Genomic DNA, 22,883 nt, shown 5'->3' on the forward strand with positions numbered 1-22,883 from the left:
TGCCTGGGATAAACATATATCCATTGTAAGATAAAATACAGGAAATAGTATAAGGGCAGACTAGATGGACCATGAGGTCTTTTTCTGCTGTCAGTCTTCTATGTTTCTATACAAATTTTGTTTCATGGGTATTTTGTGGCATGACAATAAAGTATTTTTCATTCATTCATTCATTCATTCATTCATTCATTCATTCATTCATTCATTCATTCATTCATTTATTGCCTACTCATTAGGACACACAATCCTTAAAAACGGCACATTGCTACATAGCAAAGAACATCCCGCCCCCCTTTTACAGAAGCTTGAAATGCACATTATATTAACCAGAAAAAATGTGCGGGAGGATGAAGTCCTACTTTCTTTAGACGGGGACAAGGTGCTGATGGTGGGCTTCTCATTTTCTCCCCTGTATGCCTGCAAACTCAAGCCTGCATAACATCAATCTGTATTATGGAAACTGCGGCAATGTCACCAGAAGAATGGATTTTTTTCTCAGTCAAGAAGAGCGTTGTGTTCACAGTCATTTGGAGAGGGAGTTTAAAGGACATTTCTTCCCCACTGCAAAAGGTGTGTCAGTGAAAATCTCTGTTCGAGATATATAGCCATTTTATTACAGTGCGTCATCAACTTTGGCATTTCTTACCAAAAAAGGAGAGTTATGAAACCGACCTGATGTTTTCAGACTATCTGGGAAGAAAAGCTGGCGACTTTAATTTCCTTCTCTTTCAATATGTTCTGTGGCTGTGATTGATACTGCTTCAGGTAGCGATGATACATTTTAGACAGCTTCTTCCCACCGCTTATTGCATTGATATTATAGTACAGTGGAACCCCGACATAAGAGCTGCTCTACTTAAGAGCAACTCGAGATAAGAGCTGGGAGGGGAGAGATATTTTTGTTCTACTTACAAGCCCAAATTCGAGATACAAGCGCCAAGGAGCTGTCTCCTGAAGCCAAACGCTAACTTCCGCGTTCGGCTTCAGGAGACAGCTGCGAAGCGGCGCGCGTGTTTTAAAAGGTTGCAGCCGGCCTGGGGGGCTCGGGGGGGGGGTGCTTGCAGCTTTCTTTCTTGCTCTTTTTCTTTCTCTCTTTTACCTTCCCTTCCTCTATTTCTTCTTTTCTTTCTCCTTCCCACCTTCTTCCCTCCCTCCCTCCCTTCACTCATTCCTCTCTTACTCTCCCCTTTCATAAGTTTCCTTGCTTCCTTCCTCTGTTCCTGTCCCTTCCCTCTTTCCTTCCTTCCCACCCTCCGTCCATTCATTCACCCATTCCTCTCTTGATCGCTTAAAGCCGGTCCCTGGTGCAAAAAGGGTTGGGGACCTCTGTCCTACAGGATTGGGTGGCAGAGAAGTTGAACATATGTAAATTTAAAAGTTTAAGAAAGTTTACAAGTTAAGTGAAAGAAACTTCATTATTCATTTATATGTACATGTACATTTCTTCATTAAAAACATGTCTTTCTGCATAATTTAGACTAACTTTGTGAGTTTTTTGAGGGCTGGAACCAATTAAAATTATTTACATTAATTCCTATGGGGAAAAGTCGTTCGAGATAAGAGCTGCTCAACTTAAGAGCCCAGGTCCGGAACGAATTAAACTCGTATCTCGAGGTACCACTGTATATTTCATCTCTTGCTTAGAGCCAGGATAGCAAGCATACTGAATCCCCATCATGTTCTTAGGAAAACTGGAGACAATCATGTACTTTGTGGTAAACAGCGTGGGGTTGGCAAAGCTTGACTTGGGCTTTGCATAACGACTGTAAATGTACGCTGCTCAAAAAAAATAAAATAAAATAAAGGCAACACTTAAACAACACAATATAACTCCAAGTAAATCCAACTTCTGTGAAATCAAACTGTCCACTTAGGAAGCAACACGGATTGACAATCAATTTCACATGCTGTTGTGCACATTCCACTTTGTACAGAAGTATTCAATGAGAATATTTCATTCATTCAAAACTAGGATGTGTTATTTGAGTGTTCCCTGTATTGTTCTGAGCAACAAATAATATACAATCACCTTGGTATATTGAAGGAGCATCACAGCTTTCTTTTTGCCTCTCCAAGGCAGTTGATTTGTTCATAACCGACAAACTATATTCTGTATGTGTCACATGTTTTTGCTGAATTTAAAATTAAGGAAGACTAGGATAGTACTATTTCGGCCTTGTTCTGGCCTTGTTCCATGGTACAAAGCTGAAGGGATCAGATCCTGTAGCCTAGTGGTTAATACAAGCTAGAGGCTTCAGGATCAAATCCTAGTGAGGGTATGGCTAGCTGATAAGGCTGAAGCAATACTAGTTTTCCTTAATTTTAAATTCAGCAAAAACATCTCTTTCTCACACACACACACACACACTCACACACACACACACACTCACAAATATTTTATTTATGTTTTATTTTTATTTTATTTATTCATTTGTCCAATACATAGGAAGAAAATAGACATGTGATAATATAAAAAGAGGGTGAAGGTGAACTTAGAGGAGAGGATATATGAAAGGAAGAGAATATATAAAATAGGTGAAAGAAAGGAAAGACAATTGGACAGGGGACGAAAGGCACACCAGTGCACTTATGTACGCCCCTTACTGGCCTCTTAGGAACCTGGAGAGGTCAATCGTGGAGAGTCTAAGGGAGAAGTGTTGGGGGTTAGGGGTTGACACAATTGAGTCCGGTAGTGAGTTCCAAGCTTCGATAACTCGATTGTTGAAATCATATTTTTTACAGTCAAGTTTGGCGCGGTTCGTATTAAGTTTGAATCTGTTGCGTGCTCTTGTGTTGTTGCGGTTGAAGCTGAAGTAGTCATTGACTGGTAGGACATTGCAGCATATGATCTTGTGGGCAATGCTCAGATCGTGTTTTAGGCGCCGTAGTTCTAGGCTTTCAAGACCCAGGATTGTTAGTTTATTTTCGTAGGATATTCTGTTTCGAGTGGAGGAGTGAAGGGCTCTTCTGGTGAAATATCTTTGGACATTTTCAAGGGTGTTCATGTCTGAGATGTGGTATGGGTTCCAGACAGATGAGCAGTAGTCTAGGATGGGTCTGGCAAAAGTTTTGCAGGCTCTTGTGAGTAGGGTGACGTTGCCTGAGCAGAAGCTGCGTAGGATCAGGTTGACAACTCTAGAGGCTTTTTTGGCGATATTGTTGCAGTGAAGGGCTACCAATTTTTTTACTACCATACTGTGGGCATGGGTCTTGTAGGACACCCTGCATTTTCTTTGGCTTTGTTAGAAAGTGCTATTGCTAACATGTGGCAACCCACCCTGAGTCTAAGGAGAAGGGCAGCATAAAAATCGAATAAATAAATAAATATGCTCTTAAATGGCAGCTTCTTGGATAAGACACTGGATCCTCAAAACAATAAAACACTGATGTAAATTGGTATTTTTGAATGTCATGACATTATAATAAGCATTTATTCAGTACAGTGGCACCTCTACCTATGAACTTAATTCATTCCGTGACCAGGTTCTTGGGCAGAAAAGTTTGTAAGAAGAAGCATTTTTTTCCCATAGGAATCAATGTAAAAGCAAATAATGTGTGCGATTGGGGAGATTCCTAGAGAGGCCCCACAGAGGCTTCTCCCTGCCTTTTCCGGCCCTTTTTCCTCCCAGGAGATTCCTAGAGAGGCCCCACGGAGGCTTCTCCCTGCCTTTTCTTGTTATAGTTTTGGAGGCTCAGGTTTGTAAGTGGAAAATGGTTATTGAGAAGAGGCAAAAAAAAATCTAGAACCCCCGGTTCTTATCTAGAAAAGTTCGTAAGCAGAGACGTTCTTAGGTAGATGTACCACTGTATTGTAAATGAGATACTCTGAATTGATGGGTACAGATATAGCTTACGTCACAGCAGGGACAGACAGCTGAGGGACCAGTCTTAAAAAGAGGCATTCTTCTAGTCTATCCTGTGTGCCCATTCATGTAATTCCTCTTTCCAAGGAATAGGACGCCTTGTTGCGTATTCTCTCCTTCCAGATCCTCCCCTGTTTATTTGGGAAATTATGCCTCTCCTGATCAGTCGCTTGGGTTGTTTTGCCACAGTTGAATTAATGATTCATTTATTAATTGTGTTGTTTTGCCATTGTGAATTAATGGTTGACATCCTTGCTGCTCCCATGCATTATTTATGCATCCATTTCGGCTGGTCTCACATGATCTCTCTAGGCCTTTGTCTATTTCTCTGGCATTTTCTCAGAACTTGCTTCATAATGAGACTTTACCTGGTCGGCTTGGGTTCAGCCTGTCTCTTTGGCCTGGCTGCCGATGGCTATTTTGTTAGATGGACTGATACTGTGCTTCCCCGAACATAAGACTCTTTCTTATGTCTTTTTCCCACCCGTCCAAAGATATATATATTTTCAGGGAGGGATGCCGTCCAGTGACTGACCATGCATTGCCCAAGGCTTCCTTTTTGCTGTCAGAGGCCTTCAAGAACTTCTTTATCTGGCAAGTCCACCAGGTTTTCCTGAAGGCCTCTGCAGCTGATAACAGAGCTCTGGATCGATCTGGAACTTTGTTATCGGCTATAGAGGCCTTCAGGAAATCATTGCTGGCTTAGCTGCCTGCACAAGAAATGGCAAGGCAGGTGTTGGCGTAAAGGAGACCTGATTGGAACTGTCTAAAGATAAGTCTTTCTTTCTTTCTTTCTTTCTTTCTTTCTTTCTTTCTTTCTTTCTTTCCTTCCTTCCTTCCTTCCTTCCTTCCCTTCCTTTCCTTCCTTTTCTTCCTTCCTTCCTTCCTTTCCTTCCTTCCTTCCTTCCTTTCCTTTCTTCCTTCCTTCCTTCCCTTTCTCTTTCTTTCCTTCCTTCCTTTTCTTCCTTCCTTCCTTCCCTTCCCTTCCTTTTCTTCCTTCCTTCCTTCTTTCCTTCCTTCCTTTCCTTCTTTTTCTTTATTTCTTTCCTTCCTTCCTTTCCTTTCCTTCCTTTTCTTCCTTCCTTCCTTCCTTTTCTTCCTTCCTTCCTTCCTTTCCTTTCCTTCCTTCCTTCCTTCCTTCCTTCCTTCCTTCCTTCCTTTCTTTCTTTCTTTCTTTCTCCAAGGACTCGGGGCGACATGTAAAACAATACAATATTAAAATCCAATAATAACTAAAACAACCAATCTAAAAACCCAATTTAATTTTTTAAACAGTCATTCCAATCCACCAACATACTTTCCATTCAACATCGTTCATCCATAGGCAGGGGTTGATGGTTAGCGTAAGGAGGGTGGGGGCAGTATGAATCTCTGGGGGAAGCCGATTCCAGAGGGCCGGGCCCCCCACAGAAAAGGCTCTTCCCCTAGGTCCCACCAAGCGACATTGTTCTAGTTGATGAGACCTGGAGAAGGCTGACCCTGTGGGACGTGACTGGCCACTGGGATTCATGCAGCAGGAGGCAGTCCCACAAGTAATCTGGTCCCATGCCATGTAGGGCTTTATAGGTCATAGCTAACATTTTGAATTGCGTTCAGAAACCGATTGGCAGCCAATGCAGCCTGCGGAGTGTTGGAGAAACATGGGCATACCTGGGAAGGCCCATGACCGCTCATGTGGCTGCATTCTGCACGATTTGTAGTTTCCAAATGCTCTTCAAAGGTAGCACCACGTAGAGAGCATTGCAGTAGTTGAATCTTGAGGTAGTAGGGTAGCTCCACCTCCTGATCCCACCCCAGCTTAATTTTTATCCGTGGACCTTGGAGTGCGGGTGTGTGTGTCTTAATTAGGGCTTATTTTGGGGGTAGGACTCAGACAGGGTTTGCAACTTGGGCATCCTCCTCGATCCACAGCTGACATTGGAACATCATCTTTCGGCTGTGGCAAGGAGAGTGTTTGCCCAGGTTCGTCTGGTACATCAGTTGTGGCCCTATTTGGACAGGGAGTCATTGCTCACAGTCGCTCATGCCCTCATCACCTCGAGGTTCGATTACTGCAACGCTCTGTACATGGGGCTACCTTTGAAAAGTGTTCGGAAACGTCAGATCGTGCAGAACGCAGCCGCGAGAGCCGTCGTGCGGCTTCCAAGATTCACCCACGTTTCTTCAACACTCTGTGGCTTGTATTGGCTGCCGATCAGTTTCCGGTCACAATTCAAAGTGTTGATCGTGACCTTTAAAGCCCTACATGGCATTGGACCAGAGTACCTCCGGAACCGCCTGCTACCGCACAAATCCCAGTGACCGATAAGGTCCCACAGAGTTGGCCTTCTCCAGGTCCCGTTGACTAAACAATGTCATTTGGCAGGCCCCAGGGTAAGAGCCTTCTCTGTGGCGGCCCCAGCCCTCTGGAACCAACTCCCCCCAGAGATTAGAACTACCCCCACCCTCCCTGTCTTTCGTAAACTACTCAAGAATCATTTATGCCGCCAGGCATGGGGGAGTTAAGATATTCCTTCCCCCTAGGCCATTACAAGTTATGCATGGTATGTTTGTGTGTATGTTTGGTTTTATTATAAGGGTTTTTAGTTGTTTTATTAATTGGATTTCTACATACTGTTTTTATCATTATTGTTAGCCACCCCAAGTCTGCGGAGAGGGGCAGCATACAAATCCAATTAATAATAATAATAATAATAATAATAATAATAATAATAATAATAATAATTGAGTGCATGTGTAAAAATCAAGTTAGGACTTACTTCTGGAGTAGATCGTATTTTGGGAAAAACACAGTAGCACCTTAACCTAATCTTAGTCAGTGTTTTATGTATGTGCCATTGATACCTTTTGTCAACGGAGAACATTTTTAACATTGCTGTCATGATTTTATACAACTGTGTAGTGATCGAGAATTCAATTGGAAAGTGTGATTTGGAGTACTACATAGAAATGTCAATGAACCATTCCTAGAAGAACAGTGGCTCCCCAGGAAATGACACATTTGATGGAAGGAGATACTGTCCCATCCAGACCTACCCACATGTCGGATCACCTTTCTCTTTCAAATCCCGATCGCTGCACAGTTTGATATTTTTAATAAGCACATGTAGTACGCAAATATGGCATATTGCTGAGTGCACTTCCTACCATACATATGTTTGGGTATCTGCCCATTCTGTTGAATAATGCATGCAAAATTTGAAAACGTTGAATCCCAGTTCACTTGAGGACTTTTAGGTGTTTTTGTTCCAATGTAAACTAAATGATTATTTTTCCCTTTTCCACCTGCAGCATTGAATCGATCTATGTCATTTAAGGCAGTGTTTTTCAACCAGTGTGCCGTGGCACACTAGTGTGCCGCGAGACATGGTCAGGTGTGCCGCGAAGCTCAGAGAGAGAAAGAAAACAAGAGAGAGAGAAAGAAAGAGAGAGAGAGAAAGAGAGAAAGAAAACAAGAGAGAGAGAAAGAAAGCAAGAGAGAGAGAAAGCAAGAGAGAAAGAAAGCAAGAGAGAAAAAGAAAACAAGAGAGAGACAGAGAGAAAGAAAGAAAGAGAAAGAAAGAACAAGAGAGAGAGAGAAAGCAAGAGAGAGAGAAAGAGAGAGAGAGAAAGAAAGAAAGAGAGAGAGAGAGAAAGAGAGGGAGGGAAGGTGGGAGAGAGAAAGACATAGAGGGAGGGAGGGAGGGAGGGAGAAAGAGAGCAAAAAAGAGAGGGAGGAAGGAAGAGAGAAAGAAGGATGGAGAGAGAGAAAAAAAAGAAGGGAGAGAAAGAGGGGGGAGAGAGAAATAGAGCAAAAGGGAGGAAGAGAGGGAAAATTTTTTTGTCCAAACTTCTTTTAGCTGCCCCCCCCCTCAATGTGCCCCAGGGTTTTGTAAATGTAAAAAATGTGCCATGGCTCAAAAAAGGTTGAAAATCACTGATTTAAGGCACCAAACTATTTTGAATGTTAGGCTTTGAAGTGCTAAGGACTCTAGTTAAAGCAGAGATAATGGAAAACATTGTGATGAAAATGTCTTTGAGCCTTTGTTCAGTGATTAAAAATAATGGTTGAAGATGGTACCGTGACAGCAGAGGCCTTTTGGGATATGAATACAGAAAAGCTTCTACTAAAGTTATTTTTTGACTGTTCAATCCAATCTCAGCATTAAATAGAACAAAATAGAATTCTTTATTGGCCAGGTGTGATTGGACACATAAGGAATTTGTCTCCGGTACATGAGCTCTCAGTGGACATACAAGCAACAAATGATAAATCATGATCATATTCATAAAACACAATAATCATAATAAGCCACCAATATAAATCTTAACTGGATACTAAATAAAAGCAACCAACATATATCATAAGATGCAAACAACAAAGTCACAGTCATAAGAAGATAAGGAAATTAGGTATTAGAAAGGATGAGAAGGTAATACAGTAATACAGTCCTACTAGCCAATATATTGATAATTTGATTAGTGCGAAAATAGTGGATCTCTGGAGCTTCTCAGCTACCAGGTTTCATTTAGACTGAACAATTTTTCTCTTTTCCAAAGAATGCCGAATAGTGATGTCAAATAAATAAGGAAATCTGAATTCTGAATTGTAGATATGTTTCTGAGGATATTGTCTCTATAGGACATAGGAATAAAAAATAGAAGGAAACAGTTTGCATGGATCAAAAGGGTGGAACATATTTGTAGCTCAAGATTGAATTGTGGGATCCATGATACTATCTGAGCTTGGCTGTTTTCAGCACTGATGAGGTTTTATTTATTTATTTTATTTATTTATTTATTTTGTCCAATACACAATGAGGGTTTTAGTGGGTATATATCAATATACACATAGTAAAATACATGATGAAGATTATAGAGGAGATACTCATAGTAAAATATATCTAAGAAATAATAGAAAAGAAGATATAGGAATAGAATATATCAATGAAAGAATAGAAGAAGAGATATAGGAATAGAAGAAAGGTATAGGAGATATAGGAGAGCAATAGGACAGGGGACGGAAGGCACTCTAGTGCACTTGTACTCACCCCTTACTGACCTCTTAGGAATCTGGATAGGTCAACCGTGGATAATCTAAGGGTAAAGTGTTGGGGGTTTGGGGATGACACTATGGAGTCCGGTAATGAGTTCCACACTTCGACAACTAAGTTACTGAAGTCATACTTTTTACAGTCAAGTTTGGACCGGTTAATATTAAGTTTAATATGGATAATGAAATATCTTCAAGAAAACAACCAAGTTCAGACCCCAAAATTATATAATTTGGCTAAATCTTATCTTTCTCCCTGTATTTTCCTAATCCTTGATTAGGAGGATTTCTTATCAATTCCTTGATAAGAAATTCTGGCACAGGCAATTGTGTGACACAAGGCTATGGCATCTTATATATTGATGTTCACAAAGATAAAAGACAAGATACTTTTGATTGTCTCTTTTTTATTTTTTAATTTTTTTTACAAACACAAACATAACAATAACAAACAAAATAAAAAAAACATAACATACATAAAACATAGATTTGGGGTGTTTACATTCCCTGCTCGTTCAGAGTTTCAGTCGGAGGTTTATCCATTTTTATCTTATTTTTGTTAACGTATTGCTTCGCATTTTTACATATTTGCATATTTTTCTTTCAATTTTATTTCTTTCTTAAATTATCTTTCTACAGTGGTACCTCGAGATACGAGTTTAATTTGTTCCGGACCTGGGCTCTTAAGTCGAGCAGCTCTTATCTCGAACGACTTTTCCCCATAGGAATTAATGTAAATAATTTTAATTGGTTCCAGCCCTCAAAAAACTCACAAAGTTAGTCTAAATTATGCAGAAAGACATGTTTTTAATGAAGAAATGTACATGTACATATAAATGAATAATGAAGTTTCTTTCACTTAACTTGTAAACTTTCTTAAACTTTTAAATTTACATATGTTCAACTTCTCTGCCACCCAATCCTGTAGGACAGAGGTCCCCAACCCTTTTTGCACCAGGGACCGGCTTTAAGCGATCAAGAGAGGAATGGGTGAATGAATGGACGGAGGGTGGGAAGGAAGGAAGGAAAGAGGGAAGGGACAGGAACAGAGGAAGGAAGCAAGGAAACTTATGAAAGGGGAGAGTAAGAGGGGAATGAGTGAAGGGAGGGAGGGAGGGAAGAAGGTGGGAAGGAGAAAGAAAAGAAGAAATAGAGGAAGGGAAGGTAAAAGAGAGAAAGAAAAAGAGCAAGAAAGAAAGAAAGAAAGAAAGAAAGAAAGAAAGAAAGAAAGGGGGAAGGGACAGGAACAGAGGAAGGAAGCAAGGAAACTTATGAAAGGGGAGAGTAAGAGAGGAATGAGTGAAGGGAGGGAAGAAGGTGGGAAGGAGAAAGAAAAGAAGAAATAGAGGAAGGGAAGGTAAAAGAGAGAAAGAAAAAGAGCAAGAAAGAAAGCTGCAAGCACCCCCCCGAGCCCCCCAGGCCGGCTGCAACCTTTTAAAACACGCGCGCCGCTTCGCAGCTGTCTCCTGAAGCCGAATGCAGAAGTTAGCGTTTGGCTTCAGGAGACAGCTCCTTGGCGCTTGTATCTCGAATTTGGGCTTGTAAGTAGAACAAAAATATCTCTCCCCTCCCAGCTCTTATCTCGAGTTGCTCTTAAGTAGAGCAGCTCTTATGTCGGGGTTCCACTGTATATGATTTCTTTTATCATTTCTTTTTCCTAACCAATTATAAAATTTTCCCCATATCTTATAATATTTGGAGTCTTCTTTCCCTTCTAACGTCTTTGACAACATATCCATCTCTGACTTTTGATTGTCTCTATCTCTATCTACATTGCTATCTACTTCTCTATCTCTATCTACATCTCAATCCACATCTCTATCTACATGTATCTACTTCTCTATCTACATCTCTATCTACTTCTCTATATACATCTCTACCTCTCTACATCTCTATCTACTTCTTTATCTACATGTATGTACATCTCTATGTACATCTCTATCTACTTCTCTACATCTCAATCCACATCTCTATCTATATGTATGCACATCTCTATCTACTTCTCTATCTACATCTCTATCTACATCTCAATCCACATCTCTATCTACTTCTCTACATCTCTATCTACTTCTCTATCTACATCTCTACATCTCTATCTACATCTCTATCTATCTATCTATCTATCTATCTATCTATCTATCTATCTATCTATCTATCTATCTATCTATCTAATCTATTTTATCTTATCTTATCTATCTATCTATCTTTCTTTCTATCTATCTATCTATCTATCTATCTATCTATCTATCTATCTATCTATCTATCTATCTATCTATCTATTTATCTTATCTATCCATCCATCCATCTATCTTATCTATCTATCTATCTATCTATCTATCTATCTATCTATCATTGTCTGTCTGTCTGTCTGTCTGTCTGTCTCTGTCTCTCACAGGGGATGCAGTGGCTCAGACACTGAGCTTGTCAATCTGAACATCGGCAGTTCAGCGGTTCGAATCCCTAGCACTGCGTAATGGAGTGAGCTCCCATTACTTGTCCCAGTTTCTGCCAACCTAGCAGTTCAAAAACAGGTAAAAAATGCAAGTAGAAAAATAGGAACCACTATTGATGGAAAGGTAACAGCACGCCGTGTGCCTTTGGCATTGAGTCATGCTAACCACATGACTACGGCGAACACCTTGGACAGCGCTGGCTCTTTGGCTTTGTTCTTTCTGCTGATTCACTGTGACTGATGTAGTAAGCTCTGTGTTAGATGTATTTGTAAGCTGTAATGTATGTCTGATATTTATTTATTTATCTATTTATCTATTTATCTATTTATCTATCTATCTATCTATCTATCTATCTATCTATCTATCTATCTATCTATCTATCTATCTATTCAATTTTTATGCCGCCCTTCTCCTTAGACTCAGGGCGGCTTACAACATGTTAGCAATAGCACTTTTTAACAGAGCCAGCATATTTCCCCCACAATCCGGGTACAAAGACAAATGTATTGTATTGAGAAATGAGCACTGCCCCCAGAGTTGGGAACAACTAGCACGCATGTGTGTGTGGGAACATCTAACACACACACACACATACAGAGATTTTGTTTAATTGGCACAAGGTAGTTTATCATCACCATCCAAGAGAAATGGATTGATTTTTTAAAAAAACTTTCTCAATCTACTCTACAATTCTGGGATTTCTTAGTCTGATATTCAAGTTCCAAGCTGGACTAAACCTGTGTAGCTTTATTGGGCTGTGTGTGGGTGCTCAGCCGGGATTAAATAAATACTACTGAAGGAAGTTTTTGCTTCAGACCTAAAGTTGTACAGCCCTCCCTCTTTGTGTGTGCGTGCTTTTGCCTTTAGGTCCCTTCCTTGTGTCGTTAGGAAAAATTAGATCATCAAAAATGCCTGCCAATTTTATTTAATTGTGTTTTCTTAGTGTGTGTTTAAGAGTTTCTAGAAAAAAGAAGAAGGGAATTGAAGTATTGATGACGGGAGGATTAACAGTTCATTGGAGAGCCAGAGGCCAGGAAATCTCCAAACAACAAAGAAGCTCTTTGTGGGTCTTTATCTTTCAGAAAGTAAAACAGCCCATCTCAACACATCTCTTTTCTAAAAAAAAAAATAGTTATCCCGAAATAATAGAGTGGTTGCAATACCTCTCAGAACAATTTGTCAAAACATTTCAAAGGCAATTCATGAATTGCTCCAGCATCTTCAGAAAACTACTAGGTGACCTTTTGTAGAGTATTATAGCTTTTTCAGCAGATAAAATTTAATTTCTTCTTTCTGTAGTCAACAGGTGGTACCATATTTAACAATATATACCATATTTTTCAGAGTATAATACAGATGTTTCACCCCCCCCTAAAAGAGGGTGGAAATGTTGGCATGTCTTTATGTTCGGGTTTCTTCCCGTGTAGGATTTGGAAATTTCTGGTGACGTTTCGACGAGGTCCCACTCGTCATCTTCAGGCTGGTGTTTCTGTCCTTGTTCTAAGGCGAACAAGGACAATGGCATTGCCCTCCTCCCTTACATCAAAGACACCACAGATAAAATCAGTAAAATTCTCCGCAAACACAACATCAAGACAGCCTTTGGTACAGATAAAAAAATAGCCAACATCCTCAGAAACCCGAAAGACAATATCCAGCTAGAAAACCAGGGAGTTTATCAAATACCGTGTAAAATCTGCCCAGCCACATATATTGGACAAACTAACAGGAGAGTAAATGCACGTGTTGCAGAACATAAGAATGCATTAAGGAAAAAAGAAAAAACCTCCTCCCTTTTCCAACACTTCAAAACTACAGGGCATGAAATTGATTTTGACAGTACTAAATTAATTTCCAAAACAGAACACTACAGCAAAAGAATAATCATGGAAGCCATCAAGATAGAAAAACATCCCTTAAAATATGAACAAGCAGGATGATACCTCCCGCCTACCAGACATCTGGAAACCAGCCCTCAAACGTAACCCAGCCATAAAAACTGAAACTAGACTCAGAACACACATTGCAAAACAATCAAGTAGCCTGCAAGCTCCAACTACCCAGGATATCATGCCTAATCAACAACCATTAACTAATCAGCATACTTCAGCTACATCAACGACCCCAGATGTTACCCCACTGACTCACCAGGAAGTTTCTACACAGCAGGCAATTGCTGAGCCATCAAACCACCCCCAGCCACCGGTATTTATAGAAGGAAGGCAGCTCAGGTCTCGCAGTGTTCGCCTTAGAACAAGGACAGAAACACCAGCCTGAAGATGACGAGTGGGACCTCGTCGAAACGTCGCAGGCGTCACATTTCCAGAGAGTAAAAATCTATCCAGTATCTTGATTTGCCCCAGACTTAGCTGGTATTCTGGAATAAGGCTATTATTACAGACATTTCAGGCTCTTCTCAAGAGAACTGAAGCCAGGAAGAGCTGAGAGACATATTCCAAACAATGCAATGCTTATTAAAGCAATAAAACAAATAAGGTAGTCAAGTTGAAATTCCAGATAATTAACAAATCAAGCCATTACAGTAAAAGTAATGTGTTACCAAGCCTGGCACTGTTTGGTCTCTCTGCAGGGTGTTTTGGGAAAACAAAGAAGAAGCATAGCTCTTAGCTGAGTTTTTTGTTCCTAGAAAATGAATACTGTTCATAAAAAAAGATTTTTGTGATAACATGTTGGCTTCAACATGCGATGATCTCATAACTCAACAGCTTAAGTAAACCAGTGCACTACACTTTTTTTGTAATAGAATAAAGTGGTACCTCTACTTAAGAACTTAATTAGTTCCGTGACCAGGTTCTTAAGTAGAAACGTTATTAAGCAGAAGCAATTTTTCCCATAGGAATCAATGTAAAAGCAAATAATGCATGCAAACCCATTAGGAAATTAATAATAATAATAATAATAATAATAATAATAATAATAATAATAATTTATTAGATTTGTATGCCGCCCCTCTCCGAAGACTCGGGGCGGCTCACAACACAATAAAAACAGTATTATACAGGCACAAAGCTAATATTAAAAAAAAACCACCTAAAAACCCTATCATAATTAAAAACCAAACAGCACATACATACCAAACATAAATTATAATAAGCCTGGGGGAAAGGTGTCTCAAATCCCCCATGCCTGGCGGTATAGGTGGGTCTTAAGTAGTTTACGGAAGACAAGGAGGGTGGGAGCAATTCTAATCTCTGGGGGGAGTTGATTCCAGAGGGCCGGGGCCACCACAGAGAAGGCTCGGAATAAAAGCTCGGAATTGGGGTGGGAGGAGGAGGAAGAAGAAGAGGAGGAGGAGGAGAGTTTCTGCCAAAGGAAGAAGGTGAAGTGAAGGGAATAAAAAAAATCCAAAACTTTAAGGCTTTTTTTAAAAAAGAGGGAGCATGGGCGAGGAGGAGCATGTGCCCCCCATACACCCGGCGCGAGGCTGCCTCCCATACACTGCCTCCCATACACTGCCTCCAATACACTGCCTGCTGCTGCTGCTACCTGCTTCCTCTTCCTTCCCATGCTGAAGGGCTCCCCTCCCCTCTCGCTCGCTCGCTTTGTAGCTGGTGCCTTTCCATCGCTGTAGTGACTCCTCGGCTGCCCAGAGCGAAGGGAGCGTTTCTTTTCTCTGGGCGCTGGCAGAGGTTTATTCCCTCTCCAAATGTCCAGAGAAAGGAAAATGCTTTGTTCGCTCTGGACTGCCAAAGCCTCCTTAAACACCACCGAAAGGCTCCTCTGGCAGCCCAGAAAAGCCTAAGATGGCAGGGATTAAAGGGGGAATGGCAGGAAACTGGCCGGGCCTTCGGGCCGCTCCCAAAATTTCCTGGGAAATATTTCCTGGCTCGGGTTCTTAAGTAGAAAATGGTTCTTAGGAAGAGGCAAAAAAATCTTGAACACCCGGTTCTTATCTAGAAAAGGTCTTAAGTAGAGGTATCCTTAAATAGAGGTAAATTGAGCCGGGGTGGCACAGCAGGTAGAGTGCTGTACTGCAGGCCACTGAAGCTGACTGTAGATCTGAAGGTCAGCGGTTCAAATCTCATCACCGGCTCAAGGTTGACTCAGCCTTCCATCCTTCCGAGGTGGGTAAAATGAGGACCTGGGTTGTGGGGGCAATAGGCTGGCTTTGTTAAAAAGTGCTATTGCTAACATGTTGTAAGCCGCCCTGAGTCTAAGGAGAAGGGCAGCATAAAAATTGAATGAATGAATGAATGAATGAATGAATGAATGAATGAATGAATGAATGAATAAATAAATGAATAGTTTCAAGTTTCAAGTTTTATTGGATTTATATGCCACCCCTCTCCGAAAACTCGGGGCGGCTAACAACAATCATGAACAAAATATACAATAAAATCCAATACTAAAAGCAAATTAAAACCCCTTAATATATAAAAACCAAACATACATACAAACATACCATGTATATAGTTGTAATGGCCTAGGGGGAGAAAAAAGTCTTAATTCCCCCATGCCTGGCGGCAGAGGTGGGTTTTAAGTAGCTTACGAAAGGCGAGGAGGGTGGGGGCAATTCTAATCTCTGGGGGGAGTTGGTTCCAGAGGGCCGGGGCCACCACAGAGAAGGCTCTTCTCCTGGGTCCCGCCAAGTGGCATTGTTTAGTTGACGGGACCCGGAGAAGACCCACTAAATAAATAAATAAATAAATAAATACCAGTGTGCACAGAATATAATTCTTTATTGGCCAAGTGTGATTGGACACACAAGGAATTTGTCTTTGGTGCATAAGCTCTCAGTGTACATAAAATAAAAGATACATTTGTCAAGAATCGTGAAGTACAACACTTAATGATTGTCGTAGGGTACAAATAAGCAATATTAATACATGTACTGTATCTTCTAGTTTGTTTTTCTCTTGCTTTGGTGAAAAGATCCTTGGACATTCTTTTCGGATATGAATCTAAAGAGAGGAGGATGTGTTTCCAATAACTTTCTTGGTTATAGTGGGAAAATGAATGTTAATTGGGAAGAACTGGTAGTTGATGATGCTTTTAAATCACCTTATTTTCGCCTCTTCCTTCCTAATGCCCTCCAGCCTTTCCCAAACAGCTTGAAATAGACAAGAGCCAGTTAAGGATGAAAAAGATGTACTTATTTCCCAATATATATATTTTCCACTCGTGGATGAGTTGTGCATGCATTCTGCATTCATGTTTAAAGGTCAACCCTTGAAAATGCAATTTTCACCTCATACAGGTCTGAACCAGGGAATAACAGATTGAACAGAAGTTTACTCGTTGAGATTTCTCTTTTTTTCCCCCTGACTGGAATAAAGTGCATTTATTGTTCTACTGACTCTAATGATATATAAATACTGCAAAACTTATAGCTTGTTTTGGAAGCAAAATGGCATATGCTTCAGATTCATGCCTATTTAATTTCTAACAATCATATGCTGCATTATATATTAAGTTATAAATCTGTTGAAGGAGGTATATGGTTATCTTGCTCATCCCAGACTCCTATTAACTATATGGGCTGCTATAAATTACCGTGATTTGGCATGTAACTATTGTACCAGCTGCATTAAATATTAAAAGGTCTCGACTGATCGTTATATTGAAGACATTACATCTCTTAAACTTGAACAGAGTTTTGGAACTCATCTACGTGACGCAGAAAAAACAGAAAGGTTTGAACTTCTCTTTACAGAGAGGGCAAATTTTAAATTTTGGAGCAACGCATTCAGTTTTGAAGAATTGTCAGGAATCGCTGATGGCTGGCTTATAACTGGGGTCTTTATAGAAAAGATAATTTTTAAAAAATATATATTTATTTTAGCATTTTTTTTGAGAAAGGGGATACAGCAGACCAATCAGAAAAGGGTTGGTCCCTCCTCCCCCCAAGCATCTATCTATCTATCTATCTATCTATCTATCTATCTATCTATCTATCTATCTATCTATCTATCTATCTATCTATCTATCTATCTATCTATCTATCATCTATCCTATCTATCCTATCTATCCTATCTATCCATCTCTCTCTATCTCTATCTATCATCTATCTATCATCTATCTATCCTATCTATCTATCTATCTATCTATCTATCTATCTATCTATCTATCTATCTATCATCTATCTATCTATCTATCTATCTATCTATCTATCTATCATCTATCCTATCTATCCTATCTATCCTATCTATCCATCTCTCTCTATCTCTATCTATCATCTATCTATCATCTATCTATCCTATCTATCTATCTATCTATCTATCTATCTATCTATCTATCTATCTATCTATCATCTATCTATCCTATCTATCTATCTATCTATCTATCTATCTATCTATCTATCTATCTATCATCTATCCTATCTATCCTATCTATCCATCTCTCTCTCTCTGTCTCTCTCTCTATCTATCTATCATCTATCTATCATCTATCTATCCTATCTATCTATCTATCTATCTATCTATCTATCTATCTATCTATCATCTATCTATCCTATCTATCCTATCTATCTATCTATCTATCTATCTATCTATCTATCTATCTATCTACCATCCATCCATCCATCCATCCATCCATCCATCCATCCATTTATTTATTTATTTATTTATTTATTTATTTATTTATTTATTTATTTATGTATTTATTTATTTATATTTGTTTTGTCAAGTACTTATTGTCGAGTACTTAAAGATATAACAATATTTATATACATGATACTAGTAAAAGAGAAACATTAGGACAAGGGACAGAAAGTACTCTGGTGCACTTATGCACGCCCCTTTATGACCTCTTAGGAATTCGGGAGAGGCCAACTGTGGATAGTCTAAGAGTAAAGTTCTGGTGGTTTTGGTGTTGATACTATAGAGCCAGGTAGTGAGTTCCATGCATCAACTACTTGGATACTAAAGTCGTATTTCCTGCAGTCAAGTTTAGATTCTCAATTCATAGAATTGAGTAAAATTAAGTCAAAACTAAAAATTAAGTAAAACTCAATGCATCTGGTAATAAATTGAAATATATCATTAGTTTTACATAACGGGATATCTTAACTCCCTTTTTTTTTTAATCTGTAGGGTCATTGTTTAAATCAAGCCAGTATATTAATAGCCATAGCAATAATCAGCACAATATAAATTATGAAGCAAAATGAAGAATTACTGTAATCTCTGTCTGAACAGAGTGAAAGAACTATCCTTATTTTATGTAGTATTGTAGATTAGAATTCTAACACTTTATGCTAAGAAGAAACCACATTTCAGTTGTGCCAAAGGCAAAATTAAGTACAGTGTTCCCTCGATTTTCACGGGGGTTGAGTTCCAAGACCGCCCGCGAAAGTCGAATTTCCGCGAAATAGCGGTGCGGAAGTAAAAACACAATTTTTGGCTATGGACAGCCAAAAACTACCCCCACGCACCCTTTTTCAAGGCAGCGCAAGGAGCCGGGCTTGAAGTTGGGGGTGGGGAGCAACAAAAGTGCGGAGGCCGTCAAAGATTGCTTTGAATGTCGGCTGCCCCCGCCCCCCAGTGCCTCCGGCCCCCTTGCCGCTACTGCCCACCCGCCCGATCTACCCCTCTCACCGGCTTTCTTGGGACACGGGTCCTCCTGCAGCAGCGCTGGCGGCTACGGCTTCTCATCCTCCTCATTCGGCCGGTAGCCGCTCTGAGCGCTTTGAGCATGCCTGCCCCGCCCCTCTCACAGTCCCTTAGCTGAGAGCACTTTCGTCCCAGCTATCAGCGAGGGGCTGCAGGAGAGGTGGGGCAGGCGTTCTCACAGAGAGGGAGAGAGAGAGAGGGAGAAAGAGAGAGAGAGCAAGAGGGGGGAGAGTGGAAGGTAGAGAGAGAGGGAGAGAAATGATACAAAAAAGGGAAGAAAAAAAGAGAAATGAGAAAATGATTGAAGCAGAGAATGACAGGAAAGAGAGAGAAAGAGAGAGAGAAGTGACTCTTGGTGATGACGTATGACGTCATCGGGTGGGAAAAACCGTGGTATAGAAAAAAAACCGTGGAGTATTTTTTAATTAATATTTTTTGAAAAACCATGGTAGTGTATAGCCGTTTCGTGAAGTTTGAACCCGCAAAAATCGAGGGATCACTGTACGTATGATTTCCAATAACAAATATAAAGTATTCTTAGACCGTGTGGTATACTTTATGGGGACATAAAGTTAAAGTACTTTTTTTAAAAACGTAAGAGGTTGGAAGGGAAATTCAACTTCTATCTAAGGTGGCCTAGATATATTCTTTCAAGTAAAAAAATATGCTGACGGTTGCTATTTTGCTTTGGAACACATCAGCACCCAGTGTGTTGGGGTTTTAGCTAAAATAATCTTAGCATGCAGAGTAGCACGTAAGGGGAAGGATTTGCAATGTGCCATTCTGCCTATCATCATCATAATACCCATTGTATTATTTAATTTTTTTTCCTAGGCCACCTGATGCTGTCAAGCTAATTTAGAAGGAATCACTTTGCTTTAGATATAGGTGCACTTAATTCCATATTTTAGTTACTTTGACACACTGGACAGGAATTCAGCAGTCTGGGTGGTCTTTAGATGAGACCATGAAATTCCAGAATTTAGAGCAATGGCTTAATTAAATGGAAGTACAGTGGTACCTCTACTTACGAATTTAATTCGTTCCATGACCAGGTTCTTAAGTAGAAAAGTTTGTAAGAAGCAATTTTTCCCATAGGAATCAATGTAAAAGCAAATAGTGCATGCAATTGGGGAAATCATAGGGAGGGGGGAGGCCCTGTTTCTTCCCGGGAGATTCCTAGAGAGGTCCCACAGAGGCTTCTCCCTGCCTTTTCCGGCCCCGTTTCCTGCCAGGAAATTCCTAGAGAGGCCCCACCAAGGCTTCTCCCTGCCTTTTCTGGCCCCCTTTCCTCCCAGGAGATTCCTAGAGAGGCCCCATGGAGGCCTCTCCCCACCTCTTCCTGCCCCGTTTCCTCCCAGGAGATTCCTAGAGAGGCCCCACAGAGGCTTCTCCCTGCCTTTTCCGGCCCCTTTTCGTGCCAGGAGATTCCTAGAGAGGCCCTACGGAGGCTTCTCCCTGCCTTTTCCGGTTACAGTTTCGGAGGCTCGGGTTTGTAAGTGGAAAATGGTTCTTGAGAAGAAGCAAAAAACTCTTGAACACCTGGTTCGTATCTAGAAAAGTTCTTAAGTAGAGGCATTCTTAGGTAGAGGTACCACTGTACACTTATTTGGTGCTTAGAATAGAATAGAATAGAATAGAATATAATAGAATTTTATTGGCCAAGTGTGATTGGACACACAAGGAATTTGTCTTGGTGCATATGCTCTCAGCGTACATAAAATAAAATATACATTTGTCAAGAATCATGTGGTACAACACTTAATGATTGTCATAGGGGTCAAATAAGCAATGAAGAAGCAATATTAATAAAAATCTTAGGGTATAAGCAACAAGTTACAGTCATGCAGTCAACATGGGAGGAAATGGGTGATAGGAATGATAAGAAAAACTAGTAGAATAGAAGTGCAGATTTAGTAGAAAGTCTGACAGTGTTGAGGGAATTATTTGTTTAGCAGAGTGATGGCGTTCGGAAAAAAACTGTTCTTGTGTCTAGTTGTCTTGGTGTGCAGTGCTCTGTAGCGACGTTTTGAGGGTAGGAGTTGAAACAGTTTGTGTCCAGGATGTGAGGGTCAATCAATATTTTCCCCGCCCTCTTTTTGACTCATGCAGTATACAGGTCCTCAATGGAAGGCAGGTTGGCCGCAGTTGGTACTTAAGTAGGGAGAAGACTGCATCAGAAGATCCCCCACATGGCCCAAAACTCAGCTTGCCGGCGGGATGCGCATGCGCAGTAGAACTGAGCTGGGTGATGGCTCGTGTGCCAGGAGAAATGGCCATAGCTTCGCCATCATGGTCCTAGACCAAATCTGATAAATAAATAAATAAAAAACGTGTCATAGGCCTGTTTTATTGCCGACAGAGGCAGGTAGTGCAGTTTCCTTGGACGAAGAAGAAGGTGGGGTGACTTGGAACAGGGGGGCTTGACACACAGCCCAGGGGGCCAATCTCCATTATCTTCGGTTGATTTGGATGAGGAAGTATTAGACCCACGCAGGCGCAGAATTATGCATAGAAAAGACCAATTGAAGATATATTACAGGAGATAAGAGAGGCCACCTGTGTTTGGGTGGGGCTCCAGCAATTAGAGCTGCTGATATAAATAGCAGCGTGTTGGTTTGGCCGTTGTGGAAGATTATCTGATCGTTGTTCTTCAGGACCGTGCCTTGCTGTTTCTGGACTTTGTTTGTTGATTTTTCACAGACTACCAGGTTGTTTTGGGACGAGTGCTCTTTGCAATTTATTATTTATTAATTTATTAATCAGATTTGTATGCTGCCCCTCTCCGCAGACTCGGGGCGGCTCACAGCAATAATAATACAATGTAAACAAATCTAATATTTAAGTTAATTTAAAAAACCCCAATTTAGAAACCAATCATACATACTAGCATACCATGCATACATTTTATAAGCCTATGGGGAGGGAAAATGTCAATTCCCCCATGCCTGACGACAGAGGTGGGTTTTAAGGAGCTTACGAAAGGCTAGAAGGGTGGGGGCAACTCTGATATCTGGGGGGAGTTGGTTCCAAAGGGTCGGGGCCGCCACAGAGAAGGCTCTTCCCCTGGGTCCCGCCAAACAACATTGTTTAGTTGACGGGACCCAGAGAAGGCCAACTCTGTGGGACCTAACTGGTCGCTGGGATTCGTGCGGCAGAAGGCGGTCCCGGAGATATTGTGGTCCGGTGCCATGAAGGGCTTTATAGGTCATAACCAACACTTTGAATTGTGACCGGAAACTGATCGGCAACCAATGCAGACTGCGGAGTGTTGGTGTTACATGGGTATACTTGGGAAAGCCCATGATTGCTCTCGCAGCTGCATTCTGCACGATCTGAAGTTTCCGAACACTTTTCAAAGGTAGCCCCATGTAGAGAGCATTACAGTAGTCGAGCCTCGAGGTGATGAGGGCATGAGTGACTGTGAGCAGTGACTCCCGGTCCAGATAGGGCCGCAACTGGTGCACCAGGCGAACCTGGGCAAACGCAACTGGTGCACCAGGCGAACCTGGGCAAAATACAAAAAGGGTGCTTTGTTTCTTTTGAATTTTTGTGAAAAAGAACATTATTTTTGAACTTTCAAGCGTGTGTGTCTGAAATTTGTACCCTTGAATTTTCGGGAGGCTCCTACCATAGAGTCACGCAGAACAGGTATATTATTCAGAAAATGACTGAAAGGTCGAACTGTGGAAACCAAGCAACTTTTTGCACTTTGAAGTTAATATTGAAGAGCAGCCATGTATTTTTAATAACACCTCCAGATCATTGAGTTTTTATTTGTCTGAAGTTTGCTGTTTCATGTGCTAGAATATTTTGTGCTTTCTGGGGAGTTTGCTTTCCTATCAAAAACTCAGAGTTTTTCTTCGACTGACATTCAATGTTTGATTTTTCAAATCCAGTTCAATGCTTTTTAGCAAAAGCTCTTGAAGCTTAAAGCCCATTTTGCACGCAGGGGTTCTTAATG

The 22,883-nt window shown here is 40.7% G+C and overlaps 3 protein-coding genes across 3 annotated transcripts in view; all 3 read left to right on the forward strand.

Annotated features, from left to right (window-relative positions):
* The window catches only part of GRID1 (glutamate ionotropic receptor delta type subunit 1), a 1,069,958-nt gene that overhangs the window by 351,015 nt on the left and 696,060 nt on the right, over positions 1 to 22,883 (forward strand). The gene's annotated exons all lie outside the window — the stretch shown is intronic.
* On the forward strand, positions 4,995 to 11,369 carry LOC139168308 (guanine nucleotide exchange factor subunit RIC1-like; the record flags this gene model as incomplete). Its single annotated transcript, XM_070753889.1, has 3 exons — positions 4,995 to 5,041; positions 10,725 to 10,826; positions 10,865 to 11,369. Coding segments are annotated over 3 exons (654 nt in total), but the record flags the coding sequence as incomplete, so codon positions are not given.
* Positions 11,649 to 18,023, forward strand: LOC139168309 (guanine nucleotide exchange factor subunit RIC1-like; the record flags this gene model as incomplete). The annotated part of the gene is made up of 2 exons (XM_070753890.1): positions 11,649 to 11,751; positions 17,218 to 18,023. Coding segments are annotated over 2 exons (909 nt in total), but the record flags the coding sequence as incomplete, so codon positions are not given.

Source organism: Erythrolamprus reginae, chromosome 5, assembly GCF_031021105.1.
Source record: "Erythrolamprus reginae isolate rEryReg1 chromosome 5, rEryReg1.hap1, whole genome shotgun sequence".
NCBI classification, from domain to species: Eukaryota; Metazoa; Chordata; class Lepidosauria; order Squamata; family Dipsadidae; genus Erythrolamprus; species Erythrolamprus reginae.